The sequence below is a fragment of the Ascaphus truei genome, chromosome 18 (genome assembly GCF_040206685.1).
Source record: "Ascaphus truei isolate aAscTru1 chromosome 18, aAscTru1.hap1, whole genome shotgun sequence".
Taxonomy (NCBI): Eukaryota; Metazoa; Chordata; class Amphibia; order Anura; family Ascaphidae; genus Ascaphus; species Ascaphus truei.
The window spans coordinates 34,401,010-34,422,230 of record NC_134500.1 but is presented as its reverse complement, the minus strand read 5'-3'; the positions used below and the strand labels follow the sequence as shown (position 1 = coordinate 34,422,230).

At 50.0% G+C, this 21,221-nt stretch overlaps 1 protein-coding gene across 1 annotated transcript in view; it reads right to left on the bottom strand.

Moving 5' to 3' along the window:
- LOC142469204 (proline-serine-threonine phosphatase-interacting protein 1-like) overlaps positions 1-21,221 on the bottom strand; it is a 42,015-nt gene that overhangs the window by 8,866 nt on the left and 11,928 nt on the right. Inside the window, exons 2-4 of the mRNA XM_075576164.1 lie at positions 20,249-20,323; positions 15,524-15,558; positions 9,203-9,309 (exon numbers count right to left, since the gene is read on the bottom strand). Of these exons, the coding sequence (XP_075432279.1) occupies positions 9,203-9,309; positions 15,524-15,558; positions 20,249-20,323 (217 nt within the window). The remainder of the gene's footprint in view (positions 1-9,202; positions 9,310-15,523; positions 15,559-20,248; positions 20,324-21,221) is intronic.

The following is a 21,221-nucleotide window of genomic DNA, read 5'->3' as shown; positions in this document are numbered from 1 at the left end:
TTGAGGGATAGAAGGTGCTGGGTGTTATACTGAGTGTGAGAGATATACAGGTGGGGCAGTGAGCGGGAGAAGGTGCTGGGTGTTATACAGAGTGTGAGAGATATACAGATGGGGCAGTGAGCGGGAGAAGGTGCTGGGTGTTATACTGAGTGAGAGAGATATACAGGTGGGGCAGTGAGCGGGAGAAGGTGCTGGGTGTTATACAGAGTGTGAGGGATATACAGGTGGGGCAGTGAGGGGGAGAAGGTGCTGGGTGTTATACAGAGTGTGAGGGATATACAGGTGGGGCAGTGATTGGTAGAAGGCGCTGGGTGTTATACAGAGTGTGAGAGATATACAGCTGGGGCAGTGAGGGATAGAAGGTGCTGGGTGTTATACTGAGTGTGAGAGATATACAGGTGGGGCAGTGAGCGGGAGAAGGTGCTGGGTGTTATACAGAGTGTGAGAGATATACAGATGGGGCAGTGAGCGGGAGAAGGTGCTGGGTGTTATACTGAGTGTGAGAGATATACAGGTGGGGCAGTGAGCGGGAGAAGGTGCTGGGTGTTATACAGAGTGTGTGAGAGATATACAGGTGGGGCAGTGAGGGAGAGAAGGTGCTGGGTGTTATACTGAGTGTGAGAGAGATATACAGGTGGGCAGTGAGCGGGAGAAGGTGCTGGGTGTTATACAGAGTGTGAGAGATATACAGGTGGGGCAGTGAGCGGGAGAAGGTGCTGGGTGTTATACAGAGTGTGAGAGATATACAGGTGGGGCAGTGAGGGAGAGAAGGTGCTGGGTGTTATACTGAGTGTGAGAGAGATATACAGGTGGGGCAGTGAGCGGGAGAAGGTGCTGGGTGTTATACAGAGTGTGAGAGATATACAGGTGGGGCAGTGAGCGGGAGAAGGTGCTGGGTGTTATACAGAGTGTGAGAGATATACAGGTGGGGCAGTGAGGGAGAGAAGGTGCTGGGTGTTATACTGAGTGTGAGAGAGATATACAGGTGGGGCAGTGAGTGGGAGAAGGTGCTGGGTGTTATACAGAGTGTGAGAGATATACAGGTGGGGCAGTGAGGGAGAGAAGGTGCTGGGTGTTATACTGAGTGTGAGAGATATACAGGTGGGGCAGTGAGCGGGAGAAGGTGCTGGGTGTTATACAGAGTGTGAGGGATATACAGGTGGGGCAGTGAGCGGGAGAAGGTGCTGGGTGTTATACAGAGTGTGAGAGATATACAGGTGGGGCAGCGAGGGAGAGAAGGTGCTGGGTGTTATACTGAGTGTGAGAGATATACAGGTGGGGCAGTGAGCGGGAGAAGGTGCTGGGTGTTATACTGAGTGTGAGTGAGATATACAGGTGGGGGCAGCGAGGGAGAGAAGGTGCTGGGTGTTATACAGAGTGTGAGGGATACACAGGTGGGGGCAGTGAGGGGGAGAAGGTGCTGGGTGTTATACTGAGTGTGAGAGATATACAGGTGGGGCAGTGAGCGGGAGAAGGTGCTGGGTGTTATACTGAGTGAGAGAGATATACAGGTGGGGCAGTGAGCGGGAGAAGGTGCTGGGTGTTATACTGAGTGAGAGAGATATACAGGTGGGGCAGTGAGGGGGAGAAGGTGCTGGGTGTTATACAGAGTGTGTGAGAGATATACAGGTGGGGCAGTGAGCGGGAGAAGGTGCTGGGTGTTATACAGAGTGTGAGAGATATACAGGTGGGGCAGTGAGGGAGAGAAGGTGCTGGGTGTTATACTGAGTGTGAGAGATATACAGGTGGGGCAGTGAGCGGGAGAAGGTGCTGGGTGTTATACAGAGTGTGAGAGATATACAGGTGGGGCAGTGAGCGGGAGAAGGTGCTGGGTGTTATACTGAGTGAGAGAGATATACAGGTGGGGCAGTGAGGGGGAGAAGGTGCTGGGTGTTATACAGAGTGTGTGAGAGATATACAGGTGGGGCAGTGAGCGGGAGAAGGTGCTGGGTGTTATACAGAGTGTGAGAGATATACAGGTGGGGCAGTGAGGGAGAGAAGGTGCTGGGTGTTATACTGAGTGTGAGAGAGATATACAGGTGGGGCAGTGAGCGGGAGAAGGTGCTGGGTGTTATACTGAGTGTGAGTGAGATATACAGGTGGGGGCAGCGAGGGAGAGAAGGTGCTGGGTGTTATACAGAGTGTGAGGGATATACAGGTGGGGCAGTGAGCGGGAGAAGGTGCTGGGTGTTATACTGAGTGAGAGAGATATACAGGTGGGGCAGTGAGCGGGAGAAGGTGCTGGGTGTTATACTGAGTGTGAGAGATATACAGGTGGGGCAGTGAGGGGGAGAAGGTGCTGGGTGTTATACTGAGTGTGAGAGATATACAGGTGGGGCAGTGAGGGAGAGAAGGTGCTGGGTGTTATACTGAGTGTGAGAGAGATATACAGGTGGGGCAGTGAGCGGGAGAAGGTGCTGGGTGTTATACTGAGTGTGAGAGATATACAGGTGGGGCAGCGAGGGAGAGAAGGTGCTGGGTGTTATACTGAGTGTGAGAGATATACAGGTGGGGCAGTGAGCGGGAGAAGGTGCTGGGTGTTATACAGAGTGTGAGAGATATACAGGTGGGGCAGTGAGGGAGAGAAGGTGCTGGGTGTTATACTGAGTGTGAGAGAGATATACAGGTGGGGCAGTGAGCGGGAGAAGGTGCTGGGTGTTATACTGAGTGTGAGAGAGATATACAGGTGGGGCAGTGAGCGGGAGAAGGTGCTGGGTGTTATACTGAGTGTGAGAGATATACAGGTGGGGCAGTGAGCGGGAGAAGGTGCTGGGTGTTATACTGAGTGTGAGAGATATACAGGTGGGGCAGTGAGCGGGAGAAGGTGCTGGGTGTTATACTGAGTGTGAGAGATATACAGGTGGGGCAGTGAGCGGGAGAAGGTGCTGGGTGTTATACAGAGTGTGAGAGATATACAGGTGGGGCAGTGAGGGAGAGAAGGTGCTGGGTGTTATACTGAGTGTGAGAGAGATATACAGGTGGGGCAGTGAGCGGGAGAAGGTGCTGGGTGTTATACTGAGTGTGAGTGAGATATACAGGTGGGGGCAGCGAGGGAGAGAAGGTGCTGGGTGTTATACAGAGTGTGAGGGATATACAGGTGGGGCAGTGAGCGGGAGAAGGTGCTGGGTGTTATACAGAGTGTGAGAGATATACAGATGGGGCAGTGAGCGGGAGAAGGTGCTGGGTGTTATACTGAGTGTGAGAGATATACAGGTGGGGCAGTGAGCGGGAGAAGGTGCTGGGTGTTATACAGAGTGTGTGAGAGATATACAGGTGGGGCAGTGAGGGAGAGAAGGTGCTGGGTGTTATACTGAGTGTGAGAGAGATATACAGGTGGGGCAGTGAGCGGGAGAAGGTGCTGGGTGTTATACAGAGTGTGAGAGATATACAGGTGGGGCAGTGAGCGGGAGAAGGTGCTGGGTGTTATACAGAGTGTGAGAGATATACAGGTGGGGCAGTGAGGGAGAGAAGGTGCTGGGTGTTATACTGAGTGTGAGAGAGATATACAGGTGGGGCAGTGAGCGGGAGAAGGTGCTGGGTGTTATACAGAGTGTGAGAGATATACAGGTGGGGCAGTGAGCGGGAGAAGGTGCTGGGTGTTATACAGAGTGTGAGAGATATACAGGTGGGGCAGTGAGGGAGAGAAGGTGCTGGGTGTTATACTGAGTGTGAGAGAGATATACAGGTGGGGCAGTGAGTGGGAGAAGGTGCTGGGTGTTATACAGAGTGTGAGAGAGATATACAGGTGGGGCAGTGAGCGGGAGAAGGTGCTGGGTGTTATACAGAGTGTGAGAGATATACAGGTGGGGCAGCGAGGGAGAGAAGGTGCTGGGTGTTATACTGAGTGTGAGAGATATACAGGTGGGGCAGTGAGCGGGAGAAGGTGCTGGGTGTTATACTGAGTGTGAGTGAGATATACAGGTGGGGGCAGCGAGGGAGAGAAGGTGCTGGGTGTTATACAGAGTGTGAGGGATACACAGGTGGGGGCAGTGAGGGGGAGAAGGTGCTGGGTGTTATACTGAGTGTGAGAGATATACAGGTGGGGCAGTGAGCGGGAGAAGGTGCTGGGTGTTATACTGAGTGAGAGAGATATACAGGTGGGGCAGTGAGCGGGAGAAGGTGCTGGGTGTTATACTGAGTGAGAGAGATATACAGGTGGGGCAGTGAGGGGGAGAAGGTGCTGGGTGTTATACAGAGTGTGTGAGAGATATACAGGTGGGGCAGCGAGGGAGAGAAGGTGCTGGGTGTTATACTGAGTGTGAGAGATATACAGGTGGGGCAGTGAGCGGGAGAAGGTGCTGGGTGTTATACAGAGTGTGAGAGATATACAGGTGGGGCAGTGAGCGGGAGAAGGTGCTGGGTGTTATACTGAGTGAGAGAGATATACAGGTGGGGCAGTGAGGGGGAGAAGGTGCTGGGTGTTATACAGAGTGTGTGAGAGATATACAGGTGGGGCAGCGAGGGAGAGAAGGTGCTGGGTGTTATACTGAGTGTGAGAGATATACAGGTGGGGCAGTGAGGGAGAGAAGGTGCTGGGTGTTATACTGAGTGTGAGAGAGATATACAGGTGGGGCAGTGAGCGGGAGAAGGTGCTGGGTGTTATACTGAGTGTGAGAGATATACAGGTGGGGCAGTGAGCGGGAGAAGGTGCTGGGTGTTATACTGAGTGTGAGAGATATACAGGTGGGGCAGTGAGCGGGAGAAGGTGCTGGGTGTTATACTGAGTGTGAGAGATATACAGGTGGGGCAGTGAGCGGGAGAAGGTGCTGGGTGTTATACTGAGTGTGAGAGATATACAGGTGGGGCAGTGAGCGGGAGAAGGTGCTGGGTGTTATACTGAGTGTGAGAGATATACAGGTGGGGCAGTGAGCGGGAGAAGGTGCTGGGTGTTATACTGAGTGTGAGAGATATACAGGTGGGGCAGTGAGGGAGAGAAGGTGCTGGGTGTTATACTGAGTGTGAGAGATATACAGGTGGGGCAGTGAGCGGGAGAAGGTGCTGGGTGTTATACTGAGTGTGAGAGATATACAGGTGGGGCAGTGAGCGGGAGAAGGTGCTGGGTGTTATACTGAGTGTGAGAGATATACAGGTGGGGCAGTGAGCGGGAGAAGGTGCTGGGTGTTATACAGAGTGTGAGAGATATACAGGTGGGGCAGTGAGGGAGAGAAGGTGCTGGGTGTTATACTGAGTGTGAGAGAGATATACAGGTGGGGCAGTGAGCGGGAGAAGGTGCTGGGTGTTATACTGAGTGTGAGTGAGATATACAGGTGGGGGCAGCGAGGGAGAGAAGGTGCTGGGTGTTATACAGAGTGTGAGAGATATACAGGTGGGGCAGTGAGCGGGAGAAGGTGCTGGGTGTTATACTGAGTGAGAGAGATATACAGGTGGGGCAGTGAGCGGGAGAAGGTGCTGGGTGTTATACTGAGTGTGAGAGATATAGAGGTGGGGCAGTGAGGGGGAGAAGGTGCTGGGTGTTATACTGAGTGTGAGAGATATACAGGTGGGGCAGTGAGGGAGAGAAGGTGCTGGGTGTTATACTGAGTGTGAGAGAGATATACAGGTGGGGCAGTGAGCGGGAGAAGGTGCTGGGTGTTATACTGAGTGTTAGAGATATACAGGTGGGGCAGCGAGGGAGAGAAGGTGCTGGGTGTTATACTGAGTGTGTGAGATATACAGGTGGGGCAGTGAGCGGGAGAAGGTGCTGGGTGTTATACAGAGTGTGAGAGATATACAGGTGGGGCAGTGAGGGAGAGAAGGTGCTGGGTGTTATACTGAGTGTGAGAGAGATATACAGGTGGGGCAGTGAGCGGGAGAAGGTGCTGGGTGTTATACTGAGTGTGAGAGAGATATACAGGTGGGGCAGTGAGCGGGAGAAGGTGCTGGGTGTTATACTGAGTGTGAGAGATATACAGGTGGGGCAGCGAGGGAGAGAAGGTGCTGGGTGTTATACTGAGTGTGAGAGATATACAGGTGGGGCAGTGAGCGGGAGAAGGTGCTGGGTGTTATACTGAGTGTGAGAGATATACAGGTGGGGCAGTGAGCGGGAGAAGGTGCTGGGTGTTATACTGAGTGTGAGAGATATACAGGTGGGGCAGTGAGCGGGAGAAGGTGCTGGGTGTTATACTGAGTGTGAGAGATATACAGGTGGGGCAGTGAGCGGGAGAAGGTGCTGGGTGTTATACAGAGTGTGAGAGATATACAGGTGGGGCAGTGAGGGAGAGAAGGTGCTGGGTGTTATACTGAGTGTGAGAGAGATATACAGGTGGGGCAGTGAGCGGGAGAAGGTGCTGGGTGTTATACTGAGTGTGAGTGAGATATACAGGTGGGGGCAGCGAGGGAGAGAAGGTGCTGGGTGTTATACAGAGTGTGAGGGATATACAGGTGGGGCAGTGAGCGGGAGAAGGTGCTGGGTGTTATACTGAGTGAGAGAGATATACAGGTGGGGCAGTGAGCGGGAGAAGGTGCTGGGTGTTATACTGAGTGTGAGAGATATACAGGTGGGGCAGTGAGGGGGAGAAGGTGCTGGGTGTTATACTGAGTGTGAGAGATATACAGGTGGGGCAGTGAGGGAGAGAAGGTGCTGGGTGTTATACTGAGTGTGAGAGAGATATACAGGTGGGGCAGTGAGCGGGAGAAGGTGCTGGGTGTTATACTGAGTGTGAGAGATATACAGGTGGGGCAGCGAGGGAGAGAAGGTGCTGGGTGTTATACTGAGTGTGAGAGATATACAGGTGGGGCAGTGAGCGGGAGAAGGTGCTGGGTGTTATACAGAGTGTGAGAGATATACAGGTGGGGCAGTGAGCGGGAGAAGGTGCTGGGTGTTATACTGAGTGTGAGAGATATACAGGTGGGGCAGTGAGCGGGAGAAGGTGCTGGGTGTTATACTGAGTGTGAGAGAGATATACAGGTGGGGCAGTGAGCGGGAGAAGGTGCTGGGTGTTATACTGAGTGTGAGAGATATACAGGTGGGGCAGCGAGGGAGAGAAGGTGCTGGGTGTTATACTGAGTGTGAGAGATATACAGGTGGGGCAGTGAGCGGGAGAAGGTGCTGGGTGTTATACTGAGTGTGAGAGATATACAGGTGGGGCAGTGAGCGGGAGAAGGTGCTGGGTGTTATACTGAGTGTGAGAGATATACAGGTGGGGCAGTGAGCGGGAGAAGGTGCTGGGTGTTATACTGAGTGTGAGAGATATACAGGTGGGGCAGTGAGCGGGAGAAGGTGCTGGGTGTTATACAGAGTGTGAGAGATATACAGGTGGGGCAGTGAGGGAGAGAAGGTGCTGGGTGTTATACTGAGTGTGAGAGAGATATACAGGTGGGGCAGTGAGCGGGAGAAGGTGCTGGGTGTTATACTGAGTGTGAGTGAGATATACAGGTGGGGGCAGCGAGGGAGAGAAGGTGCTGGGTGTTATACAGAGTGTGAGGGATATACAGGTGGGGCAGTGAGCGGGAGAAGGTGCTGGGTGTTATACTGAGTGAGAGAGATATACAGGTGGGGCAGTGAGCGGGAGAAGGTGCTGGGTGTTATACTGAGTGTGAGAGATATACAGGTGGGGCAGTGAGGGGGAGAAGGTGCTGGGTGTTATACTGAGTGTGAGAGATATACAGGTGGGGCAGTGAGGGAGAGAAGGTGCTGGGTGTTATACTGAGTGTGAGAGAGATATACAGGTGGGGCAGTGAGCGGGAGAAGGTGCTGGGTGTTATACTGAGTGTGAGAGATATACAGGTGGGGCAGCGAGGGAGAGAAGGTGCTGGGTGTTATACTGAGTGTGAGAGATATACAGGTGGGGCAGTGAGCGGGAGAAGGTGCTGGGTGTTATACAGAGTGTGAGAGATATACAGGTGGGGCAGTGAGCGGGAGAAGGTGCTGGGTGTTATACTGAGTGTGAGAGATATACAGGTGGGGCAGTGAGCGGGAGAAGGTGCTGGGTGTTATACAGAGTGTGAGAGATATACAGGTGGGGCAGTGATGGTAGGGGTAGACAGCCTCACATAATAAAGGTGAAGCCCGGCTGGCTGCCCCAATATCATGGGTAATGGCCGCCTCTGAGAGGCTCATTTTGACCTGTGTATAATGTAATGTTTTGTGTAACCCCTGCCAGAACAGAGCTAATCACTTGGGGATGTCTGGAAGGGGAAACCTGTATGAACTGGGGAACGGGGATTGTAAAATAAAAAGCACTTTAGTCCCTGTGTTAATGTATTTCCCCATTCAGTCTAGCAGGCCAGTAATGTAATCTATGTTTTAGCATTTCTCTGCATGCAGACCCAGTAACTCACTTAGCCGGCCTGCCTGCAGAGAAATGCCGGGTCGTGACAAAGGCTGGGTAAGGGGGTGGGGGGGGGGCTAGGCACTGGGACAAATGATGAGCGGGGAAGGGCTCATTACCAGGTCCGGGATGGCTCTCGGCAGGGTAGGGCTGGTGGGATTTTCAGAAGTGCTTTGTGTAAAAGAGCACTGAGAAAGCCCTGGGAAGCCGGGGAAGGAGACGCTCAGGGCAAGCCGACTAAAGCCAGACCCTGCTCCTAGCTGAGGCTAGTTTCTTGCTCCAGTTGGTGAGTGTTACATTGTGATTGTGTATTTTGTGTGTTTGCTGGCTTGCCAGAATAAACTTTTGTTTATTCAATTATTGTGTCCTGTCTGGTGATGGCGATCCCGGTGGTTTAGGTGTTAAATGTTCTGGTCCCCCGTGACAGAGGCAGTGAGGGGGAGAAGGTGCTGGCTGTTATAATAAGAGAAAGGGGGAAGGGGGGAGAGAATGGTGGAGGGGGAGAGAGAGAGAGAGAGGGGGTAGACGAGGAGAGAGGGTGGCTGAGAGGGGGAGAGAGAGAGAGTGGAGAGGGGGAGAGCGAGAGAGAGGGGAGGGAAAAGGAGGGGAGGGAAAAGGAGGGGGAGGGGAGGGAAAAGGAGGGGAGGGGGAGGGAAAAGGAGGGGAGGCGGAGAGATAAAGAGGGGGATGGGAGAGAGTGGACGTTCGAGGTGATCCGGACCTTGATGAGAGGTTGGGAGAGGGGTTCATGAGAAGATTAGCAGGGACGCATCTGGGAGAATATATTATTGCATACTAACCCTTGTGGGGCATTATATCCACAACATGCAGGTGTGTTCAGAGCCCCTATGGATTTCCTGTGAGTGGGAATACTGCTCCCGGCACATGTAATATACATAGCGTGCACACAGCATGTCTCAGGCTGTTCTCACCTTCTTCCTCAGCTCCTTCTGCCGTTCTCTGAACTCCTCCACACTCCGCAGCTCCTCGCGCAGGGACAGGGAGAGCTGGATGTGCGAGTTCCCTATATTCTCCATTTCTAACACACAAAGATGGATACGATTCAAATCACAAATGTGACGCAGTGAACGGTCTCTTGGGTGAATTTATAATATTGTAAGGAACAATTCCTCCCCTAGCTGCTCCTATAACTGCTCCCTATAACTCCTTCCCTAGCTGCTCCTATAACTGCTCCCTATAACTCCTTCCCTAACTGCTCCTATAACTGCTCCCCTAATTGCTCCTATTGTATTGTATGTCTTTATTTGTATAGCGCCATTAATGTACATAGCGCTTCACAGTAGTAATACACGTGGTAGTCAAATAAATAACAAATAATAAATAGATATAAATAACAGATCATGGGAATAAGTGCTTCAGACAAACGTAACATTTAGGAAGAGGAGTCCCTGCTCCGAGGAGCTTACAATCTAATTGGTATGTAGGAGGAACGTACAGAAACAGCAGGAGGGCATTCAGGTAAGTGCTTCTGCAGGGGGCCAAGCTTTATGTATCGTGTCTAGTACTATCTACGGTGCTACTAATATGCTTCTTTAAGCAAGTGTGTCTTAAGGTGTGTCTTAAAGGTGGGTAGAGGGGGTGCTAGTCGGGTAATTTCTGGGAAGGGCATTCCAGAGGTGCGGGGCAGTCAGTGAGAAAGGTTTAAGGCGGGAGAGGGCTTTAGATACAAAGGGGGTAGAGAGAAGACATCCTTGAGCAGAATGCAAGAATCGGGATGGTGCATAGCGAGAAATTAGGGCTGAGATGTAAGGAGGGGCAGAAGAGTGTAAAGCTTTAAAAGTGAGGAGGAGAATTGCATGTGTGATACAGTATTTGATAGGAAGCAGGAGAGTGATTTGAGCAGGGGAGACACTGAGACAGATTTATTAAAGAGTAGAGTGATTCTGGCAGCAGCGTTTAGGATAGATTGTAGGGGAGACAGGTGAGAGGCAGGAAGGCCGGACAGCAGGAGGTTACAGTAATCAAGGTGGGAGAGAATGAGGGCCCGAGTCAGAGTTTTAGCAGTCGAGCAACAGAGGAAAGGGCGTATCTTTGTTATATTGCGGAGGAAAAAGCGACAGGTTTTAGAGACATTTTGAATGGGAGGACAGAATGTGAGAGAGGAGTAGAGTGTGACCCCTAGGCAGTGTGTTTGGGCTACTGGGTGAATGATCGTACTTACAACAGTAATGTGGAAGGAGGTAGTAGGGCCAGGTTTGGGAGGAAGTATGAGGAGTTCTGTTTTTGCCATGTTAAGATTCAGTCTGCGAATGGCCATCCAGGATGATAACGCAGAGAGACATTCAGAAACTTTGGTCTGTACAGCAGGTGTAAGGTCAGGGGTTGAAAAGAACATTTGTGTGTCGTCAGCATAGAGGTGATATTTAAACCCAAGGGATGTGATTAGGTCACCTAGAGAAAGTGTGTAAAGAGAAAAGAGAAGAGGTCCCAGGACAGAGCCCTGGGGTACCCCCACAGAGAGATCAATAGAGGAGGAGGAGGTGTTAGCAGAAGAGACACTGAAAGTACGATGGGAGAGGTAGGATGAGATCCAGGATAGAGCTTTGTTCCGAATACCAAGACTATGGAGAATGTGAAGGAGAAGAGGGTGGTCCACGGTGTCGAATGCTGCAGAGAGGTCGAGCAATATGAGCAGAGTGTAATGACCTCTGTCTTTGGCAGTATGGAGGTCGTCAGTTATTTTAGTGAGGGCTGTTTCCGTGGAGTGAGCAGTGTGGAAGCCAGATTGTAGAGGGTCTAGGAGAGAATAGGTGTTGAGAAAGTGGAGCAAGCGAGAGAATACAAGACGTTTAAGGAGTTTGGAGGCAAAAGGCAGGAGGGAGACAGGTTGATAGTTAGAAAGACAGGTAGGGTCAAGCTTGCTGTTTTTTGAGTAATGGTATAATGGTTGCATGTTTGAAGGAGGAGGGAAAGGTACCAGAATAGAGGGAGGGAATCCTATAACTCCTCCCCTAACTGCTCCTATACCCGCTCCCTATAACTCCTCCCCTAACTGCTCCTATATCCGCTCACTATAACTGCTCCATATAACTCCTCAGCTAACTGCTCCTATAACTCCTCCCATAACCCCTCCCCTAACTGCTCCTATAACTTCTCCCATAACTGCTCCCCATAACCACTCACCTATAACTCCTACCCTAACTGCTCCTATAACCGCTCCCTATAACTCCTCCCCTAACTGCTCCTATAACCGCTCCCTATATCTCCTCCCCTAACTGCTCCTATACCCGCTCCCTATAACTCCTCCCCTAACTGCTCCTATACCCGCTCCCTATAACTCCTACCCTAACTGCTCCTATAACCGCTCCCTATAACTCCTCCCCTAACTGCTCCTATAACCGCTCCCTATATCTCCTCCCCTAACTGCTCCTATAAACGCTCCCTATAACTCCTCCCCTAACTGCTCCTAAAATGTCTCCCTATAACTCCTCCCCTAACTGATTTCCAAAGAGAGGCTAAAAAGGTCAAAGAGAACTACTGCAATGAACAGTGCCAGAAGATGGAGGAATTGAACAGGAAATGTCATACGCGAGAACTCTACACACACGTGAAGAAGGCACGGTCAACATTCAAGGCTCGGAGGGCAATGGTTCGTAGGAGAGATATGGCCAGGAATTGCATGACCAGCAAGCAATACGCGATCGGTGGAAGGAATACACAGAGAAGTTGTATAAAAGTGAACATCAAAACCATCCGACGGAGGAGAATGAGACATCGGAACTGGAACCAGATATAATGGAGGAAGAAGTCATATGGGCAATGAAGCAATTAGCCAACGGAAAAGCCCCAGGAATTGATAGCATACCAGTAGAATTGCTGAAGGCCATACCAGCGGCAGCATTAACAGCATTATGTCAACGCATATGGAGCACGTGCGAGTGGACGAAAGAATGGAAAAGAGCAGTATTCACCCCAATTCCGAATAAGGGTGACACGAAGGATTGCTCGAATTAACGCATCATAGCCTTGATACCACATGCAAGCAAAATCTTTCTGAAGATTATCCAACAACGCTTGAGTACAGCTGTCGATAGGGAAATGCCAGATGGGCAAGCTGGCTTCAGGAAAGGCAGAGGCACTCGTGATCACATTGCCAACCTTCGATGGATTATGGAAAAAAACAGAGTATCGGATGACCTGTGTCATCGATTATTCAAAGGAGTTTGCTGTAATTGAGCACAACAAGCTCTGGACCTGCCTGAAGGAAATGGGCACATCACCACACCTGACCAAACTTATAAGATCACTCTATCAAGATCAAGAATCTACAGTCTGACCGCCATACGCAGACAAGGTGTGGCTCAAGATCGGAAAGGGCACTCGCCAAGGGTGCATCCTGTCACTAGCAGCTTTCAACACGTATACAGAAGCTGTCATGCGGCGAGCAGACCTGGATGAGTCCCAGATCACGACGACAGCAAAAAATGCGAACGTTAATATCAAGATCAATAATGAGGAAAGTGGTTAAAGATTTCATCTTCCTTGGCTCCAAAATTGATCGCGATGGCGACTGCACCCCTGAGATAAAGATACAGTTGCCACTTGGAAGAAATGCGATGGTCAGTATGAACATCTGGAAGAGTAAAGAGAGCAGCCTGGCAACCACATGCAGATTGGCCAGTGCGATCGTTTTCCCAAATGTATGGCTGCGAAACCTGGACTCTGAGAAAGGCAGACAGGCGAAAGATCGATGCATTTGAATTGTGGGGCTGGAGACGTCTGCTGCGTATTCCGTGGACAGCCAGAATAAGGAACCAAGCAGTTCTGGAACGGATCAAACCGAAAATCTCACTGGAGGCCAAGATAACAAAGCAATCGCTCTCCTACTTTGGTCACATCATGCGAAGCGAGTCGCTTGAGAAGGACGTCATGCTTGGAATGACTGGTGGCAAAAAAGGAAGAGGCCGCCCAAGAACTCGCTGGCTAGATACCACCAAGAAAGATACTGGACTGAACATAGCAGGAGTGAAAGAAGCCGTGAGAGATCGGAAGACATGGAGAACACTGATCCATAAAATGGCCGAGAGTCGAACTCGACTGAACGGATAGAGAGAAAGAGAGATAACCCCTCCCCTAACTGCTCCAATAACCGCTCTCTATAACTTCTCCCCTAACTGCTCCAATAACCGCTCTCTATAACCCCTCCCCTAACTGCTCCAATAACTGCTCTCTATAACCCCTCCCCTAACTGCTCCAATAACCGCTCTCTATAACTCCTCCCCTAACTGCTCCAATAACCGCTCTCTATAACTCCTCCCCTAACTGCTCCAATAACCGCTCTCTATAACTCCTCCCCTAACTGCTCCAATAACCGCTCTCTATAACTTCTCCCCTAACTGCTCCAATAACCGCTCTCTATAACTCCTCCCCTAACTGCTCCAATAACTGCTCTCTATAACCCCTCCCCTAACTGCTCCAATAACCGCTCTCTATAACTCCTCCCCTAACTGCTCCAATAACCGCTCTCTATAACTCCTCCCCTAACTGCTCCAATAACCGCTCTCTATAACTCCTCCCCTAACTGCTCCAATAACCGCTCTCTATAACTCCTCCCCTAACTGCTCCAATAACCGCTCTCTATAACCCCTCCCCTAACTGCTCCAATAACCGCTCTCTATAACTCCTCCCCTAACTGCTCCAATAACCGCTCTCTATAACCCCTCCCTTAACTGCTCCAATAACCGCTCTCTATAACCCCTCCCCTAACTGCTCCAATAACCGCTCTCTATAACACCTCCCCTAACTGCTCCAATAACCGCTCTCTATAACCCCTCCCCTAACTGCTCCAATAACCGCTCTCTATAACTCCTCCCCTAACTGCTCCAATAACCGCTCTCTATAACTCCTCCCCTAACTGCTCCAATAACCGCTCTCTATAACTCCTCCCGTAACTGCTCCAGTAACCACTCTCTATAACTCCTCCCCTAACTGCTCCTATAACCGCTCTCTATAACTCCTCCCCTAACTGCTCCAATAACCGCTCTCTATAACTCCTCTCCTAACTGCTCCATCCATAAACATTTCTATAAGATGCAGTTCTTCAATAACACCACCAGAGGGAGATTATTTGGCCTAAATTATTTTCTAGTTTGAGGAAGATGGCTGAGGCACTTATAGAGAGGGGTTTTATAAGGCAATAGGAGGCGTTATAGGGCACGGTTATATGAAGCAATTATAGGGAGGGCAATAGGAGGAGTTATAGGGAGGGGTTACATGGGGTAATAGGAGGAGTTATAGGGAGAGGTTATATGGGGCAATAGGAGGAGTTATAGGGAGAGGTTATATGGGGTAATAGGAGGAGTTATAGGGAGCGGTTATATGGGGTAATATGAGGAGTTATAGGGAGCGGTTATATGGGGTAATAGGAGGAGTTATAGGGAGCGGTTATATGGGGTAATAGGAGGAGTTATAGGGAGCGGTTCTATGGGGTAATAGGAGGAGTTATAGGGAGCGGTTATATGGGGTAATAGGAGGAGTTATAGGGAGCGGTTATATGGGGTAATAGGAGGAGTTATAGGGAGCGGTTATATGGGGAATAGGAGGAGTTATAGGGAGAGGTTATATGGGTTAATAGGAGGAGTTATAGGGAGCGGTTATATGGGGTAATAGGAGGAGTTATAGGGAGCGGTTATATGGGGTAAATGGAGGAGTTATAGGGAGCGGTTATATGGGGGAATAGGAGGAGTTATAGGGAGCAGTTATATGGGGTAATAGGAGGAGTTATAGGGAGCGGTTATATGGGATAATAGGAGGAGTTATAGGGAGCGGTTATATGGGATAATAGGAGTTATAAAGAGAGGTTATATGGGGTAATAGGAGGAGTTATAGGGAGCGGTTATATGGGGTAATGGGAGGAGTTCTAGGGTGCGGTTATATGACACACCGATTATTTTGAGATACATTCATTTCTGCATCTCGTTTGGTTGCTTTTTTCTCATGTTCTGTGTGTAAAAACCTCTGCCAAGTCTAATGTTAAATAATTGCTTCTTTCTAACGAGTTACTGACAACGTGACTGAATTAACAAGATTCCTGCTGCAGAAGGTGAAGACAGAAGCGTAGGAAAAACAATTTGCCCTCCGTCTAAATGCATCTTTCCGGCTCTTTATATGAAGCACGCCGAGTCTACTTCCTAAATATCAGAAAATAAATCATTTATATAAAATAAAAAAAAAGAAAGGTCCACTCGGGCCCTCAGGGCTAATTATTTTAAAGAACATTATTTCTTACTTACGTTGTTTTAATGTATCGAAGGAAGCACGCAACTTGCTGGAATAAAACAGATAGATATGGTTAAACACTTCTGTACACAAGTACAAAGATAGAACCAGCGCGAGAGTTTCTATGGAGGAAACTGCAGTGTAGGCCTCAAAGCCTGCTGTAGAGTGTTCCCATGGCAACCTCTGCTGCTTATTCTCATGTGCACCAATTTACTGCAAAGCACACCTGCATGCTCAGTGTTTTATCTCTCTCTCATCCTGGGTTTCATAGCTCTCTGAGGTCCAGTGATGTCAGGAATTGGGGAGGGGTTCGCCGTTAACAGTGTTCATTTCAGTTTTATGGGCTCATTTAAAGAGGCTGTTCAAGCAATTAAAAAAAAAAAAAAAAACCATTATCATAGAATTGAAGCAGGGGGTTTCCAGAGCTGAACCCTGTTAATTTCAGCTCCGGGGGGCCCCTGCTTCCGGAGGTACAGACCTCCGTAGGAGGTGCCGGTAGCCGCTCTGCTTGGCTAGCAGGGTTCACGAAATGGCGGCGTTACATAGCTCCCGCGCCCTGCTGGCCAATAGGAAGCCGTGATGTCATCAGGTTTGGCTTCCTTTTGGCCCGCTTGACGTGGGAGCTTTAACCTTGCAGGAGATACCGGCGCCCACTACAGAAGTCTGTATCTCCGGAAGCAGGGGGTCCCCGCAGCGGGAATTAATGGGGTTCAGCTCCGGAGACCCCCTGCTCCTTTCCTAGGTTTTAAACTTAAAAATCAGTGAGCAGATAAAAGCAGACGCCATATTGTATAGTATGAGAGATTCTGGGGAGCAGGGCCCTTAAATAATAGCGGCGCTGTGTCTGATTATTGGCAGTTATTACAATGTTTGCTGTACGCAGGTGAACAGAATGCACGTTTTTGTAAAAAGGAATAACATGTTCCTCTAGAGAAGACAGAGTTTGGGATCGCTGAATTAAGGCTCGTATGTTACAGGACAAAAAGTGTCAAAAGGTCAGTGTGTGGGATGGAGCATCGTCTACCCCCAGGGGAGCGCAACCTTTCCCCCCCGCGCCCCCCTGCCGGCTGTCCTGCTCTCCGCACGCCCCCCTCCCTCCTCCTTACCGTGGTTCCGGCGTCTGGGCGTCATGATGTCACGTTGCCATAGCAACGTGGCGTCACATGACCTTACGCGGTAAGTAAGGTTTGCAGAGGCCTTCGCCGCTTCCCCAGCACTTAATGAAAGTGCCTTTGGGAAGCACGCGGGGCCTCTGTGAACCCCGCCCCCCCCCCCGCAGTTAATCTTGCGTGCCCCCCAGTTTGCGCACCGCTGCTCTACCCCAGGAGTGTGCAAACGTTTTGCCCTGCAGCCCCCTGCCTGCTCTCCCCCACTGCTCTCGCCCCCCTTCCACTCCCCATTACCTTGTCTGAAGCGGCAAATACCGCCGCAGGGTCATGTGACGTCACGTGACCCCGCGGTGACAATCGATGCCGCGTTGCCATGGCGACATGTCGCCCAAGCCGACTGAGTCACAGTAAGGGGAGTTAATGAGGCCGTGCACGGCCCCCCAGCCTTTCATTTAAATGCCTCGGGTAAGAGCGCGGGGCCTCTGTAACCGCCACGCCCCCCCCCAAAAAAAATCTCGCGCCCCCCTGGTCTACTCTATGCACAGCTAATTGAAATCTAGAAATAGTTTATTTAATTTGGTGCAAATTTAAAGAAACCTGAAATATATACGGCACCATAAACTGGTTGGTGTTTTTGATGCAAATGGGGAGAAAGTGACCCGCAGAGAATGAAAAAATGGTAAATCTCATTATAGTGTCAGGAAACCCTTCCCTATAACTCCTCCTATTACCCCATATAACTGCTCCCTATTACTCCTCCTATTACCCCATATAACTGCTCCCTATAACTCCTCCTATTGCCCCATATAACCCCTCCCTATAACTCCTCCTATTACCCCATATAACTGCTCCCTATAACTCCTCCTATTACCCCATATAACCGCTCCCTATAACTCTTCCTATTCCCCCCTATAACTGCTCCCTATTACTCCTCCTATTACCCCATATAACTGCTCCCTATAACTCCTCCTATTACCCCATATAACTGCTCCCTATAACTCCTCCTATTACCCCATATAACTGCTCCCTAAAACTCCTCCTATTACCCCATATAACTGCTCCCTATAACTCCTCCTATTACCCCATATAACTGCTCCCTATAACTCCTCCTATTACCCCATATAACTGCTCCCTATAACTCCTCCTATTACCCCATATAACTGCTCCCTATAATTCCTCCGATTACCCCATATAACTGCTCCCTATAACTCCTCCTATTACCCCATATAACTGCTCCCTATAACTCCTCCTATTCCCCCCTATAACTGCTCCCTATTACTCCTCCTATTACCCCATATAACTGCTCCCTATAACTCTTCCTATTCCCCCATATAACCGCTCCCTATAACTCCTCCCATTACCCCATATAACCGCTCCCTATAACTCCTCCTATTACCCCATATACCCGCTCCCTATAACTCCTCCTATTACCCCATATAACCGCTCCCTATAACTCCCCCTATTACCCCATATAACTTCTCCCTATAACTCCCCCTATTACCCCATATAACCTCTCCCTATAACTCCTCCTATTACCCCATATAACCTCTCCCTATAACTCCTCCTATTACCCCATATAACTGCTCCCTATAACTCCTCCTATTACCCCATATAACCTCTCCCTATAACTCCTATTACCCCATATAACTGCTCCCTATAACTCTTCCTATTACCCCATATAACCTCTCCCTATAACTCCTCCTATTACCCCATATAACCGCTCCCTATAACTCCCCCTATTACCCCATATAACCGCTCCCTATAACTCCTCCTATTACCCCATATAACCTCTCCCTATAACTCCTCCTATTACCCCATATAACTGCTCCCTATAACTCTTCCTATTCCCCCATATAACCTCTCCCTATAACTCCTCCTATTACCCCATATAACTGCTCCCTATAACTCCTCCTATTACCCCATATAGCCCCTCCCTATAACTCTTCCTATTCCCCCATATAACCTCTCCCTATAACTCCTCTTATTACCCCATATAACCTCTCCCTATAACTCCTCCTATTACCCCATATAGCCCCTCCCTATAACTCCTCCCGCTGCGCTATATACCCGCGGTGTGTATCGGTGTAACAGGGTGCGGATCCTGGAGGTTGGTAGAATGTGACAGTGTTTCCGTGAAGCCCCAGTAGATGTTGCTAGGTGATCCCAGTGTAAGCGTGGTGACCGATCCCATATATAGCGCAGCCGGGTCTCCGTGTTACTGTAACCGTACAGCTGCTCTGACGCGTGGCCGCACTGTGGTTTGCTAACACTGACTTTCAACACCGCACAGGAAGTGTGAGCAATGCTCCATTCTTCCTCCAACAGAAACCCGTGCCGAAGCGCGGCTTAACCCTAATATCAATGCGTGCCATTCGGTCACGCTGCTGTTATGGGGGACTGATCCTTTAACCCAGGGGTTCTCAACTCCAGCCCTCAAGTCCCCCCAACAGGTCAGGTTTTAGGATATCCCTGAGCCTCTGATTGAGCCACCTATACTGAAGCAGGGACTGTTTGAGCCAGCTATGCTGAAGCAGGGACTAATTGAGCCACCTGTACTGAAGCAGGGACTGATTGAGCCATCTGTGCTGAAGCAGGGTCTGATTAAGCCATATGGGCTGAAGCAGGAACTGATTGAGTCACCAGTGCTGAAGCTGAGATATCCTGAAAATCTGACCTGTTGGTCAATTTGCTCCTACGTGGGACTGACCCATTAACCCATTAACCACATCCCTGTCATTAGGTCACTTTGCCCCTACGTGGGACTGACCCTTTAACCACGTCCCTGTCATTAGGTCACTTTGCCCCTACGTGGGACTGACCCTTTAACCCATTCAACACGTCCCTGTCATTAGGTCACTTTGCCCCTACCTGGAACTGACCCTTTAACCCATTAAACACGTCCCTGTCATTAGGTCACTTTGCCCCTACGTGGGACTGACCCTTTAACCATGTCCCTGTCATTAGGTCACTTTGCCCCTACGTGGGACTGTCCCTTTAACCCATTAAACACGTCCCTGTCATTAGGTCACTTTGCCTCTACGTGGGACTGTCCCTTTAACCCATTAAACACGTCCCTGTCATTAGGTCACTTTGCCCCTACGTGGGACTGACCCTTTAACCCATTAACCACATCCCTGTCATTAGGTCACTTTGCCCCTACGTGGGACTGACCCTTTAACCCATTAACCACGTCCCTGTCATTAGGTCACTTTGCCCCTACGTGGGACTGACCCTTTAACCCATTCAACACGTCCCTGTCATTAGGTCACTTTGCCCCTACCTGGGACTGACCCTTTAACCCATTAAACACGTCCCTGTCATTAGGTCACTTTGCCCCTACGTGGGGCTGATCCATTAACCCATTAACCACGTCCCTGTCATTAGGTCACTTTGCTCCTACGTGGGACTGACCCTTTAACCCATTAACCACGTCCCTGTCATTAGGTCACTTTGCCCCTACGTGGGACTGACCCTTTAACCACGTCCCTGTCATTAGGTCACTTTGCCCCTACGTGGGACTGACCCTTTAACCATGTCCCTGTCATTAGGTCACTTTGCCCCGAAGTGGGGCTGATCCATTAACCCATTAAACACACCCATGTGGGACAGCCCCGTTCCGATAGTTCTTACTTGATCTCTGTCAGTCCTCCGGCCTTTCTTGCTATCTGAACCAGCTCCTTCCCGTATTTATCTTCTGCTTGTGCCCTGAGGACAAGAAAACAGAGAAAAGACAGATTATTTGTGTGGCTATAAATGTTGGGAATTGCCCCGGTTGTTGTTCCGGTAGGAGGGTGGGGCAGGAACACCCGCCGGAATCTTCCATTCAAGGAAGCCACGGAGAGCTCTACCAAGGGCCAGCATGGTCTCCCTCCCCGAACCCGACATTTACCTTAAGGTGACTGGCGTTCAGTACTTTGGGTCACCTTTTTTTGTTTATTAGATGACTATTTTATGATCTATATTTGAATGTTGGTGTATTTATTGGAAGCGTATGCTGTGTAAAAATATAAAACAGATATTGCTCATGTATTGGTGATGGTTGTCTCATGCCAGATCTTTGTGTTGTGTAAGAAAGGAGATCCGTGAGGTTGTTATGGGGGAGATCCGTGAGGTTGTTATATGGGAGATCCATGAGGTTGTTATGGGGGAGATCTGTGAGGTTGTTATGGGGGACATCCGTGGGGTTGTTATGGGGGAGATCCGTGAGGTTGTTATGGGGGAGATCCGTGAGGTTGTTATATGGGAGATCCATGAGGTTGTTATGGGGGAGATCCGTGAGGTTGTTATGGGGGAGATCCGTGAGGTTGTTATGGGGGAGATCCGTGGGGTTGTTATGGGGGAGATCCGTGGGGTTGTTATGGGGGAGATCCGTGATGTTGTTATGGGGGAGATCCGTGAGGTTGTTATGGGGGAGATCCGTGAGGTTGTTATGGGGGAGATCCGTGAGGTTGTTATGGGGGAGATCCGTGAGGTTGTTATGGGGGAGATCCTTGAGGTTGTTATGGGGGAGATCCATGAGGTTGTTATGGGGGAGATCCATGAGGTTGTTATGGGGGAGATCCGTGAGGTTGTTATGGGGGAGATCCGTGAGGTTGTTATGGGG